The sequence below is a fragment of the Alligator sinensis genome, unplaced genomic scaffold (assembly GCF_000455745.1).
Source record: "Alligator sinensis unplaced genomic scaffold, ASM45574v1 scaffold309_1, whole genome shotgun sequence".
Lineage (NCBI taxonomy): Eukaryota > Metazoa > Chordata > Crocodylia > Alligatoridae > Alligator > Alligator sinensis.
The window spans coordinates 2,173,965-2,187,032 of record NW_005842080.1 but is presented as its reverse complement, the minus strand read 5'-3'; the positions used below and the strand labels follow the sequence as shown (position 1 = coordinate 2,187,032).

General features: G+C 43.6%; 1 protein-coding gene across 9 annotated transcripts in view; it reads right to left on the bottom strand.

Moving 5' to 3' along the window:
• The window catches only part of JCAD (junctional cadherin 5 associated), a 104,865-nt gene that overhangs the window by 36,285 nt on the left and 55,512 nt on the right, over positions 1-13,068 (bottom strand). Inside the window, exon 1 of one of the 9 annotated variants that reach the window (XM_025204399.1) lies at positions 3,941-4,119. The exons of the other annotated variants lie outside the window; for them this stretch is intronic. Coding sequence (XP_025060184.1) covers positions 3,941-4,110 — 170 coding nt within the window. The 5' untranslated portion in view covers positions 4,111-4,119. Of the gene's footprint in view, positions 1-3,940; positions 4,120-13,068 lie in introns of those variants that run through there. 9 annotated transcript variants of the gene reach the window in all.

The window sequence follows — 13,068 nt, the reverse complement described above, 5'->3', positions numbered from 1 at the left end:
GCTGGTCTCCCTTGGCCAGTTTATAGATGGCCACCAGATCCCCTCTCAGCCTTCTCTTGTGGAGGATGAACAGGTTCAGGTCTTGCAGCCTCTCCTCATAGGGTCTGCCCTGCTGCCCCCTGATCATGCGAGTGGCCCTCCTCTGGACCCTCTCCATGTTGTCCACATCCCTCCTGAAGCGCGGCGCCCAGAACTGGACACAGTACTCCAACTGCAGCCTGACAAATGTTGCATACAGGAAGAGGATCACCTCCTTGGACCTGCTTGTGAGGAGGATCACCTCCTTGCCCCGCTGCCCATGTCCCTCCAGGTCAAAAATGACTTGTCCACCACCACTCGCTGGGTTTAATTCCCTTCCCCCTTGCTCAGCAAGCCAGCCTGGCCACACACCCCCACCTGTTTGTTTGAACAGGGTCCCCAGTCCCACTCCAAGGAACGCATTTACCGCCCTGGCTGGGCAGCACCCGCCCCTGCCCTACTCCCTCTCTCACCGTGGAGGCCTCAATCTGCCTCCCCCATGCTCCTTCCCTCCCACAGACTTACCAGCAGGAGGCTGCTCTCCAAGCTGCTGGGCTGCATTCCTGGCCGTGCATGTGGCATTTATTGGTGACGTTATCAGCCAAAAAAAAAAGCTGATGGCCGATAATGTTAATTTTCCTGTTATCAGTGCCAATCCTATATGCTACTGATATATCGGTACACCTCTAGTAACTTCTGTCCCTAGCCAGTATGTCTGACCTTAGGTAAATCACTCAGAGTAGGTCAACACTGCAGTTTCCCAAGCAGGCTCAACTGGCCAGTGCTGAGCTCTGAGCTGTTGCAGCTGCTAGTACCTTAGCTAGCTCACTTATCTCTTCATCATACAGCCACATGGTTCAATTCTCTGTCTGTGTCTCAATGCCCCACTATAAAATGAGGGTACAATACTTTTTTACTGCACCAGGGTGTTGTGATGATAAATACGCTCAAGATTATGAGGTGCTCAAGCACTGGGATCCAAGAAGCCATATCTGGGATCCAAGGAGCCCTATAAAATACTTAAAAATAGAGAGGATCAAGCCAGAGGTGCCCATATTACCACATTTGGGCTTTTCTCCTAGTGTTTCAAATTCAAGGTTTCCATTTTTCATGTGAAAGGCCAGCTTACCATCATTTGATTGAAATTAAGAAAGGGAAAATTTATAATGACTATCAAGAAAGAAAAAGAAAGCCTGACAACAAGATCTTTCATTCTTTGGCGTTGTCTCTAATACGAAGTGGTGGAAACCCTCTTTACTTGAAACATTTAAAGGATCATCCTTAGAAAATAAGTTAAAGTAGGTCTCCCTCACTACCCTCAATAAATATATGCCAAGTCCCATGAGGCAAGGGTTTTTTTTTCCTATAACAGCACTCCAACCCTACTAAGTCCCCTACCAATTTGCTGTGGGTTTTGCACTCCATTTTCTTGGTGTGTGTTTTCTCACATGTGGTGGGGCAACGCATATAATAACAAAAGAAGAAATAAAAAGACAGACCAGATGGAAAAAAAACTGTCTATACAAACAATGATATTAAATACACCACATAAGCCAATGTGAAAAAGAGAGAGAAAGCTCTCTCCTTAACTTCCTTCAATTATTTAGCTTAGTATATACTTTTAACAATAGTATCTATAAGACTTTTTGGCAAATGTGTACTTGCCAAATTGACTAGCCCCTTTCAACTCAAATAATATAAAACATGAGTAGATATAAACGGGGGCATAACTGGGCAATAGCAGAAAGGTGGAGTAGATGCCCTAATAAATCATCTCTGTCCCTATGGTCAGTTATATGAAGGGAATTGGTTCTCACTATTGGCAACATACCCGAGAACTTACCTTACTACCTTCTTTACCACCATGATTCACAAGCAGGCAGGAGAGGTTGTGTCCTCCTGTAAAAGCACTGAATTCTTAGGATCACATCCAGTCCCACAGGGGTATTGTTGGCAACACAAACAATCCAGGCTCCAAGCTAGGAATTGTTGTGTGCACTGAAAAGCATGAGGGTAATTCCTCGGATGAATGATAGCTGACCAGAAATTAGTCCTATTGCTAAAGCACAGACATGGAGAAACCTTCCTCCCAAGTCAGATGAGAGCACTGTAATAGCAGTCATGGAAACCTGTGCAATTTTGCTTGAACAAAGTTGTAAATGAGATTGGGACGTTAGTGCCTAAGGTCCATTAAGGGACCAGGAAACATTCAAAACTCAGGTTCAATATTGGGACACCCCTCTCCCCAACATCCTCCTACACACAAAACAAAACAAAACCCATATGGGTTAGCATGAGTGGCAAAACTTTTCCTGCTGCTTTCTCAAATCTATCAGACAGGGCCAGAGAGTCAGTGTGCAGATTTTCTAATTTGAGGTAAGAACAACAATACTGGCAAACAGTTTGTTTTCCCAGAGTTCATTTGTTTTGTTTGCCAATTACATCACTGTTCTCTGATCGGTTTTGCTTCCTGAGGATGCTGCTATCTTGCCAGTGTTTCCGACTTGTCAAAGTCAGCCAGTCCAACTCTGTGATACAGTGGAAACAAGGGCCAAACCTTCTTTGACTACTTCAAAACTTCACCAATCAAAGAAACGAACACACAACTGCAAAAAGCCTGTATGAACGCACACATGCACAAGCACGGTTCAGGATTTAAAATCTCTGGTGCTCAGACACAAAGGGACCCCCTTGGAAGGGGATGCAACTAAAATGCCTTGTGGAAGTAGGAGGGACGGGTCCCCCAAAAGCACTGATCTCACTGATCTTCTTCCAGGTCCATTTACCCCCTGGACATCCTGGATCTTGAAGAAGCCATGCTGCTCTGACAGTGGCTGTACTTAGAGCCACTATTCACAAAGATGAGGATCATGATCCTCAGTACTAAATTCTGTAGATTAGGGGTCAGCAACATATAGCCCATGGGTTGGATCTTACCTACAGAGTTGGCAGGCTTTGTCCAAGACCCATGCCCATGCCAGAGCTGGGCAGCAAAGAGCTGGGCCTGCCCCACTTCTCCCCACCCCCCTTACTCCCTTGACTGCAGCATGGGTGTAGTTGCCAGCCAGTGGGCAGCAAGCAGCAGATTCGGGAAGGACTAGGCAGCACAGTAGTGGATAGGGCAGGACTGCAGATCAGGCAGGAAGCACAGGGCAGGAAGCAGAAAGCAGAGCAGCAGATTGGACAAAGGAAGGGGATCAGAGTTGTTACCATACTTAATATTAGACTTTTGGTAGTGGTGCTGAATGCATAAAAGCTTGAAGAAGAATAGTTCATTCTTTCAAGAGAGCATTTACTGAACACAGCAATTTGCAACTTCAAGCACAAAACAAAGAACAACGGCAAAACTTTGCGTAAGCTAAGACACAGCCCAGTAAGACATAGTGACAGCATATACAACTTAGTCTAACTTAAAATGCAATATAATAAAGGAAAACAACAACAGTAAGCTTGCATAACTCTTAGGTAATCCCGAGGGCAGAGAGTCTCCTTACAGTCAGGTATTTAGAAAGTCCTTCTGGGGGAATCTGCAGGTCCTTTTAGGTGGTAGAGTGGAGCTCCCACAGGCCTCATCTCTGCTAGGGTTTTTACAGGTGAACCTGCACCTCCTTCTCCCCCTTGGGTGCTTGACCACAGCATGTATTTTATGTACCTCAGGTATAGCATGCCCCTCATGTATAGCATGACTCTCATGCATTCAGTGTCTTTGTCTCTTCTCAGATATTCTAGTCTGTCACCTCTTACAGGTTCTGCTTTGAAATGTAAATGTAGTTCTCTACTTTTTTGGGTCGCATCAGCCCAAGCAGTTTAGGATCCTCTCCTGCTCTCTTAGGTCCATCTCCAGCAGACACATGTGATGACTGTGCCAGGTCTTTGCCAAGAATGACACTAGAGGAGGGTGCGGGACTAACATTTGGCATACCTGACAAAAAGGTTGGCCCACACTGGTCTACAGTAGCCTATGCTGCTTTCTTCTACTGGACTCCGAAGGTCTTCAAGGCCATCTAAGCTGGATCCTCTTGTTTCAACTGCCACCCTCCAGAGCACCCACGTGAGGCCTTCAGTGGGGTTGGCAGAAAGGCAGGAGGACATGCTGCTAAGCTGCTGGTTCCCTGCTCCAGCTCCCATCTCCAGGTAGAATCTGCAGGTCTCCAGTTCTAGACATGCAGTGGAGCATGTTCGTGTTCAAATACAATCTTTGTATATTCTTCACTGCATATCTGTCCTGCCTACCGCTGCGTATCAGCGTGTAACATTTCATAAACATTATTCTATACAACATTACACACCAAAAAATTTGTTAAAGAAATTGCAAAATGAAGCACTCAAATGTTAAAGAATGCTGCAGTCCCCTTGTGCATATGCCTTATGATATACATTTTGATTACATGATCACATGTGTAATCCCACAGGACTCCTACCTCATTCAATCTGCAGGATGGACAAGGATCACTTAATAAATAGCTATATATTTTTTCTCCTTGGTTTTTACTGGGTGGTCCTAAGCCTTATTTAATACAGACGATTACCAACCTGCTATGAAGCCAAAATTCTTAATTCCCTCATGCATTTTTTGATAGCACTATTGCTACACTATCAGAGTGCTTCACCATCATTTGCTTGTGTCCACATACATCTGCAAGATGAGAATGTGGTACTATCCCCATTTGACAAAAGGGCAGTTGAGCAACACTGACAGATGAAGGACAAACATTTCTACCAATCTGAGGTGCCAAATTTGAGATGCTCAGGAACTGATTTTTTTAGAGCACATAGCACTAAATAGCACCTCGCATATTCAGTGGAAAGTTCCCAGCAACTTCAGATGCAGATATGAATCCTCAGTACTTTTGCAGACCAGACTTCATGGGACTCAAATCAGGTACCAAGAAAATATGCAGACCAAAAGTTAGAGAAATATTTGGTTTCAGTGATTTGCCTCTACATCCAGCCTCCTTGCCCAGACAGTTCCCGTTTCCATCTTCCAGGCCTTAACACATTTTAGTCCCCAGTCTCATTCTCTCCAGGCATGTTGTTTTAATTCAGCTTCCTATTTACCTCTTCTCAGATTTGTTGTCTTAATCTGTGCTATCCTTGATTTCCTGTGACAGTTTTTGGTCAGTCAATCCCAGTCTTTGCCTCCTCATCACAGCTGTTTGGCAGATCTACATTCCTCCTGCCTATCCATGTACACTCCACACTGGTTATTAGCATTCTAATGCATTCAGTTCCAGTTTCCCTTTTTTTTCACAAAGTCCTGATTTTACGTGTGTCTGCCTACTTTACCCTCACCATTTCTCTGTTCCACTCTCCCCCTGGCTCCCACCCTCCTCAACCAATTGTTTTACATTTCTCCCAATTCTAGTCTCGTTGATCAAAACTTCCCTTCCTCAATACCCATGCACAATCTGATCACAAACTGGAGCCGAGAAGAAATGGAGCATGCTGAGTCAGAAAGTCGGATTGGTATATGTCCAGCCTGGTCAACAACAAAAGCTATAATACCAGAAGATGTTCAGTGAAACATGAACATCTGGTATGCATAAATACCAGAAGATGTTTAGTTAGAAAACTAAGTGGTTAAAACGAAAAAAAAGTCTTTACTAATGATGTGCAAACTGGGATTTTTCAAAGTTCTATAGCTTGACTAAGTTTGGGTGCTTTTTTTTCCATGGGGATAGCAAAAGACATCTTCCCTCTCATCAGCAATATCTTCTCCTTGACAAATTCCAAGCTTCAGCTCGAAAACATGATGGCATTGAGAGCTTCTCAGTGAAATGGGTATAAGGATTTTTTTTTAACATAGACAAAAGTAATTGTGTCCTAATGTTGTTCTCCAAAATGAATGGTTTTAGATGAAGGTTTCAAAAGAAACCCGAGGCAGATGCTCAGCATAGAAAAAAATCTCAGGCAAAATGGTTCAGCTTCTCTTAAAAAGGGCTGCTTAACCTCCTCTATTTTCCATTCCCTTTCTAAAATGTTCCAGTAAGTGCATTGAAAACAAACATTTCAAATTAATATTTTTTTAAACAGTAAAATCAAATTAGACCTAAGCTTTTCACAGCAGGGATTCTTCTCTTGCCTGTGTTTGTACAACGCTTAGCAAGTTGCCACTCCAAACCCTGATCAGTGCTGCTAGGTAGCACAGGAATACAATAAAAGTCAACATAGTGCAGTAACAGGGATTACAGAAAGCATTCAAATTTAAAAAACATAATCCAAATGTTTGAACAGTCTTCACAAAAACATTAATTATGATCAATTATAACAATGAGATCAGCGTACAGGTCAGAATAAGGGAATAGCAGGTTAAGGAATATTAAGTTTGATATATCCAAGCCAGCAGGGTCTAATGAAATTTACTGCTGAATACTTAAAGGTACTTGCCAAATCAATCTTTGAACGATTAGCAATGAACTTCAGGAATTCATGGTGGATGGGTGAAGTGCACAGGACTGGAAAACGGCCAACACTGATCTTTAAAAGGGGGGGAAAAGAGGACCCTGGGAGATTCAAAAGCAGTTGGTCTAACTTTAACACTACAGAGATACTGGAAAAAAAAGTGAGATACTAAAGATATGGTGAATCTTGACTTTAGTAAGGTTATTGAAAGTCTCACATGCTATTTTCATAGCAAATAAGAAAAGCATGGCTTTCAAACTAGGGTACACATACCCCTGGGGGATATACAGCACTTTGCCAAGGGGCACATGCCTAGATGTTAGTAATGGCAATGGAATTTCTGATTGGTCAATGTGACAAAGGCACCTTCCAGACCTGATACCATTATGGCTCTGCCTTTGTCTCTGGGCAAACCGTCCACCTTGCTCTTCTGCCACGCCTTGTTGGTAAATGATTATGATGTCAAATAGGCGGGAGGCTGACCTTCGTGCACGCAAATGACCACGGGCGATCAGTACATGCTCCTACCACCTTTTTACGTGACCCATGCCTCGCTGATGTCATGCTGTAAACATAAACAGCTCCGGCTTACAGCTGGGTCGAACATAGCCCCTTGTAAGCCCACTCACGTACCGCCCTGCTTGGGCCTTTCTCTTACTGCTCCCCTCTTGCAAGGGTCTCTCGCACTCCGTCCCCCTCTCAGCAGGGCCTCTTCCATACTGCCTATCTAGGCCACACTCCCACCGCCCTACTCTGGAGAGATCCTCAGGCTTGCCCACTCATCCTTCAGACAGCCCTGGCCCAGCCTTTTGGGCCTCTCCCGTGACCCTCATCTGGGTAGTGACTGCTGATTCCTCTACTTACTCTCTTCAGCCAGCCCTGGCCCAGCCTTTTGGGTCCACTTTGACCCTCATCTGGGCAGTGACCACTGATTTACCCCACTCTGGGCTCTCTCAACCCTAGCTTCTCACCAAGCCATTCCTTACTCCTGCCCCCTTGGGCAAACACACTGCCCCTCCTACTGGGGCCCAGAGTCAAACACCCCCTTGGGACTCTCTCAGCTTAACTGGCCCCACTACTCCACCCTGCCACTTTCAGGGCCCGGGGTCTTGCACCCCTACAGGCTCAGGTGCTTCACAAAGCATGCTTGCCTCCCTCTAGCTCTCCAGATAACCCACCCAATGGTGGGGGTAAGCGTTTAGGCACCCCGACCCACCTTGCACCGGGGAGGTTCTCGGTCCTGGTATTTACGTGGTCCTGCCCTGCCACAGGCAGGGCCTCTAGGTCTCCTTATCCTGGCAGGGTGCAGTTTTAGGTCATGCCCAGGACCAATGAAGCCTCCTCCTTCCCCATAGCCTCACCTTTACTTCAGATATTCCTGGAGCTGGAGCTCTGCCAGGCAATGTTACTACAAAGCAGCTAATTTCAAAATGCTCTGCTCTTATAACGGAGCTCTCCCAAAATGGCCACTTCCATTAGCCACCTGGCAGCTCCCTGCTCCAGCCCTTAAAGTGACAGATACCCTAAAGGGTGTTCTGTCACAGTCAATATGCAGTAAGTAGTGGCATTATCATGTACTGGCATCTGTCTCAATGTTCTTCCTAAGAAGTAAACATGAAGAGATGCATTGGATGTAAGGAGCACAAGCAGCTGTATTTTGCAGATAGAGGGGTATATGGCTAAAAAAGTTTGAAGACTACTGATTTAGGTGAAATCATTAGAAGATCTAGGTGCAAAAGAGTAAAACTATACTGAAAAGCATGCCTTTACCACAAGCTTATTGAGTCAGGCAGCCATGCTCTTAAATGTGTCATGCTACTTTGCATGCACTACCTCCAGAACTGGAAGAGGGGCAGCTGTATTTGAGCAGTCTTAATTAGTTTGCCAACCGCAACCCATAAATGAAGCTATACTGATTCTGGTTCAGGAAGCAGGCACACAGTCCAGCATGGCATATTTATATATATATGTATATATGTACTTTACCCAAGCCCATAAATGGATCTAGAATTTTGAAAAAGGGTGCAGATGTTGTGGTGCATCATCACTTTTATAATATCACATCTTTTCCCCAGTTAAAATGAACTAGAAGCTTTACTAATATGTTAGGGATCTAGGGTTGTATTATTCAGTTTAAGATTGAAGAAAAAAATATATATCTTCATTGGAATGAGTTAAAGAAATTATCTGCAGTGCTGTGACACAGGAACCTTATTACCAGAAGCAGCTAACAGACAGCAAAACTGCAGAGCAAAGATTGGTGGAACATCAAAACCACTAAAAAGAAGAGAGGGTCATTAACACTTGTAGTTTGAAGAGTTTTCTATAAAAGCAGGTTGATTTTAATGAGCCATGAAGTCAACTGACTTCTTCAGCACTGACCGATTAGAATGCTACTACCACTGCCGGACACTTGATTTTAAACTTTGGGTGGAGCAGAAATCAAAGGGGGAGGAGGTGGTGCAACTGCACCAGTGCATCCCCCCAATCCACCCCTGCCTGTGCCTTGTATAAGAAAAAATTGCCAAAGAACACTTTGTAATAGTTGACAGTCACACTGGGAGGATCCATCCAGTGGTGACCCTTCAGGGACCCTCTCGGATCCAGGTCTATTCATTAAACAACTTGGTTGCTAGAATACAAAAAGCAATTTAAAATATTGGCAGATGACACCAAGCTGGTGTCAACCATTTTGACAGTACAAACATTTTGAAGGATAGGAGTAGAATTCAAAATGTTTTCAATAGATTAGAGAAATGTTCTGAATAATGATAAAATTCAATAACATACAAAACACTGCATTTAGGAAGGGGGGAGGGGAATCAAACAACAACCAATTAGGAAATAACTGGCTCAGCAGCTATTGTACGTAATAGTTGAACTGAACAGGGCTGAATTGAACGGAAGTCAATAATGTGATACTGTTGTAAAACAATAAATGTAATTCTGGGAAGTATTAACAGAAGTGTCATATGCAAGGTCAGTAAGTAATTATTGCACCCTATTCAATACTGGTGAGCTGTTATCTGGAGCACTGTGTCCAGCTTTGTGCATCCCACTTTAAGAAAGATGTAGACAAGTTCAGGAGAATCCGGAGGAGGGCAAGAAAAACAATGACACAGGCTTAGAAAACGTGCCATTATAGGACAATGTAGAGAGAACTGGGTTTACTTGGTCTAAAAAGTGTGTGTGGTGGGGAGGGAGTACATGATAACAATCTTAAGAAATTATCAAGTACTGATAAAATGAGGACAATGACCAACTATTCACCATGTCTAGGAGAGTGAAACAGAAATTATTTGGTGTAATTTGCAAAGGAAATTAAGGTTAGAAAGTGTTTCCTGAGATCAAACTGTAAGAGTGGTGAATCACTGAAGCTGTAGGAAGATTATGAAATTCTCTTCACTGGTGATTTTAAGGACAGGTTAGATAAACTAGACAGCTAAACAAAGACAGTCTAGATTCTGGTCCTGCCTAATGAAGAAGAATAGGCTACAGTAGTGGTACTCAACCTTTGGGCCACAGCCTGAATCTGGTCTGTAGGGCTACATCACCTGGTCCTTAGGTCCTGAAATTTGGTGGTGGGGGAATGTCACAACAATTAATGCTGCTATTGGTCCCTTGGTGTTAAATTTCTGGGTTGGTGGGGAGCCCCATTGGGGTCAATGATAGAGTTCTATGTGTTGGTACTGGATTTATGACCCAGATACCTTGTTCTGGGATGACCCAAACCCTCAGGTTACAGCCCTTAAGTCCTGGTCTGAGTCCCAGTCCTCAGTTTTTGGCACTGGACCTGGTCCCAGTCCCTGAGTCAGAGTCACCATCCCTGTCCCGGAGGAGTTGCTAATTGTTGGCACTGGATTTATGACCCAGATACCTTGTTCTGGGTCGACCCAAACGCTCAGACCTGGACTGTTGTGGTCAGTCTGAGGGTTTGGGTCCACCCGAAACAAGGTATCTGGGTCATAAATCCAGTCCCAACATTACATGTTAGGTCACACTGACATGCAGGGCCAGATTTGGTGGGTATAGTGTTGCTCCAGCATGTGGGATCAGGCCTGGTACACATAGTGTTGCTCTATGGCTATATCCAGCACACCTGGGGTTGCTCTGTGGCCAAATCAAGAGCACTGACTCCACGCTGAATCTGGCCTGCAGGCTGATCCTGTCCATGCAATCTGACCCACTGGGGCTAGAAGGCTGAGCACCCATGGACTAGACCACCTCTTGACACTGCTCATAGGCCTGCTTCTTCATTAAAATAAAAAACCTCCACCATGGCTCACGTTTTTCATCTGAAATGCCTGCAGTTTCACTGCTACCTGCTCCAAAGCACTTGGCAACATATCAAGCTTTATCCTAAAACTAAATTTTTAAGGGTTAAGGTTAAAAATGTTATCAGAGAGATTTATATTGAAAATACCAAATGAAAACTATTGCAGCAAAATGGTACTCCACAATAGACACCCAAAATAAGACAGCTGCTGGCACCTGATCATTCTGATTTTTTACACACTTATAACTCCCAGTGATTGCTAGGAAAGCCCCAGAGAATTTAAGCTATTCAACAAGTACTAGGACTCCTCTGTTGGAAGTATCAAGCTTGATCTTTTCTTTTTTCTAAGTTAAGCTTACACAAGAGAACTGACTAAAATTTGGAACTTCCTTCCTATGGATAATCCTCATATTTCAATGTTTGCCCTAAAATGGGATGAAAAGTTCAAATGTTGTAGTTTTCTATTAAATGAGTCTGCTCAAAAAAAATCTGATTTGGAAATGTTGGGATGTTTCATTTTCACTAGAAATAAAATAGTTTGACATTCCCAAAACTCTTGAACCCCAAATCTATTCCACCTCTAAGAAGATCTTATATAACTTTTAGGCATCTAAATGATTAAATCCTACTGTACAACAGCCATCAAGTTACCTGAATGTCTATGTCTCTAGAAGTGGCCCACCAGGGTAGCTAGCTCATGTCCTCTTGGCTAGAACACTTCCCTGGAAAATGAGAAATGTAGGTTCAAATCTCTCCTAGCTTAGACCCTGGGTCTCCTGCTTCCTTGGCAACTGCTCTAACCTCAATGTTATTGGGATAAAAAGTGTGTAGGCCCTTTTCCTCCACAGTAGATGTCTCCCTCATAGGCGGATTCTTACAAAATGTACATGCATAAGCATCCTTATAGGAGATGGAGTCTTCCAGGGAGCCCAGAACATAGCCAATGACAGAGCTACAGTTCCTTTACAGCAATACACAATAAGGAAATAAAGTTCAACACTGTGTATTTTTCCTGATGGGAAATATTCAGCGAAACCAACACTTTCCTATTAAAGATCATTCTAATGGAAAATTCCCAACCAGGTCTATTAAACAAGCATCTTAACTGACTCGTAACATGCTAATTTACTTTTTCAACTGCAGTCAATAACAAAATGAAAATATTATTTATAAAGTGTCATGTGTGATCCATCCTGCCAAGGCTCCCTTGGGTGTTGTACATAAAAACAAAACCAAATCAAAATCAGCATAAATGTTATAGCAGCCCCTAGAGCCCAACACTCTCATTACTCAAAGGAAATCACAGGAGGAAAGGAGGAGGGTTGGAAGGAAATACAGGGCCAGCAGAGGCCATACTGAAAAGAACACATACTAGAAATAAAAGCTGAGATAACCCTTTGTGAGACAGAAAGGTATGGGCTTCAGCTGATCTAACAAGGAATGAGTTTCAAACCTTTGGACCCACCACAGACAAGACTACTCGACTGCTGAGCTGAGGCAGCCCCGGGATCCCTCAAAACTGGGAGGCCTCAGATCACTGACACCCATCTGGAAAAATCTCGGGGAGAATTTCTATTACAGCCAAACCATATTTGGGATTTCAAAGACAGCAGCACTAACTGACAAATCATCTCTGATGCCTGCAAGAAGAAAGGACATGCCAAAATGATTGTAGGCCGGGAAATTTAACTTTGTGTCAAGCCCATGTGTTTCTGCATTTGTATGCCTCTCTAATTCATCTCACAGGAAACAACATGAATGCTGCATTTACCCTTCATTACCTGAGAAAAGGAAAGGCAACACGTTTTTCTCTCAGGAAAAATAAAAAGCACAAAGACTTACACTTGCTGAAAATAAGGGTCCATACCCTTTACTTCAATTTATGAGCAGAAATCCCCCAAAAAATCCATTTGGAATTACACCCAATAACAGTGTAATGATAAAACAAGGCTCCTACGAAAAGCTGGAAAGGGGGATAAGGGAAATGTTAATGTAAAGAATAAATAACCTATATAAAAGAGCCCGATTCCTGGCTAACAAAACACAGTAGTAGTCATTAGATGCCTCACTGTTATCAAGTAGATGGGGAGAGGTGGACAGTGAGTTGGGTATTCTTCACTGGTATCCAGACCTTGGGAATGACTTCTGCTTCTCATCTGTCACAACCCTAGCTTGTTAGCACAATGCAAAGCTTGCCTGTTCTTCCGAGTTAGGTACTGGCTTGGGCTGTTTGTAGGGTTTCAGCTACTCTGTCCTCTATTGATATGAAACCCACCACTTTTACGTCCTCTATTTTTCTCTTCAAGAAAACCAGATTGTCCTCTATGATGGCCACCTTAGCTGTTTGTAGTGATGTCAGACTCTTGCAGGGA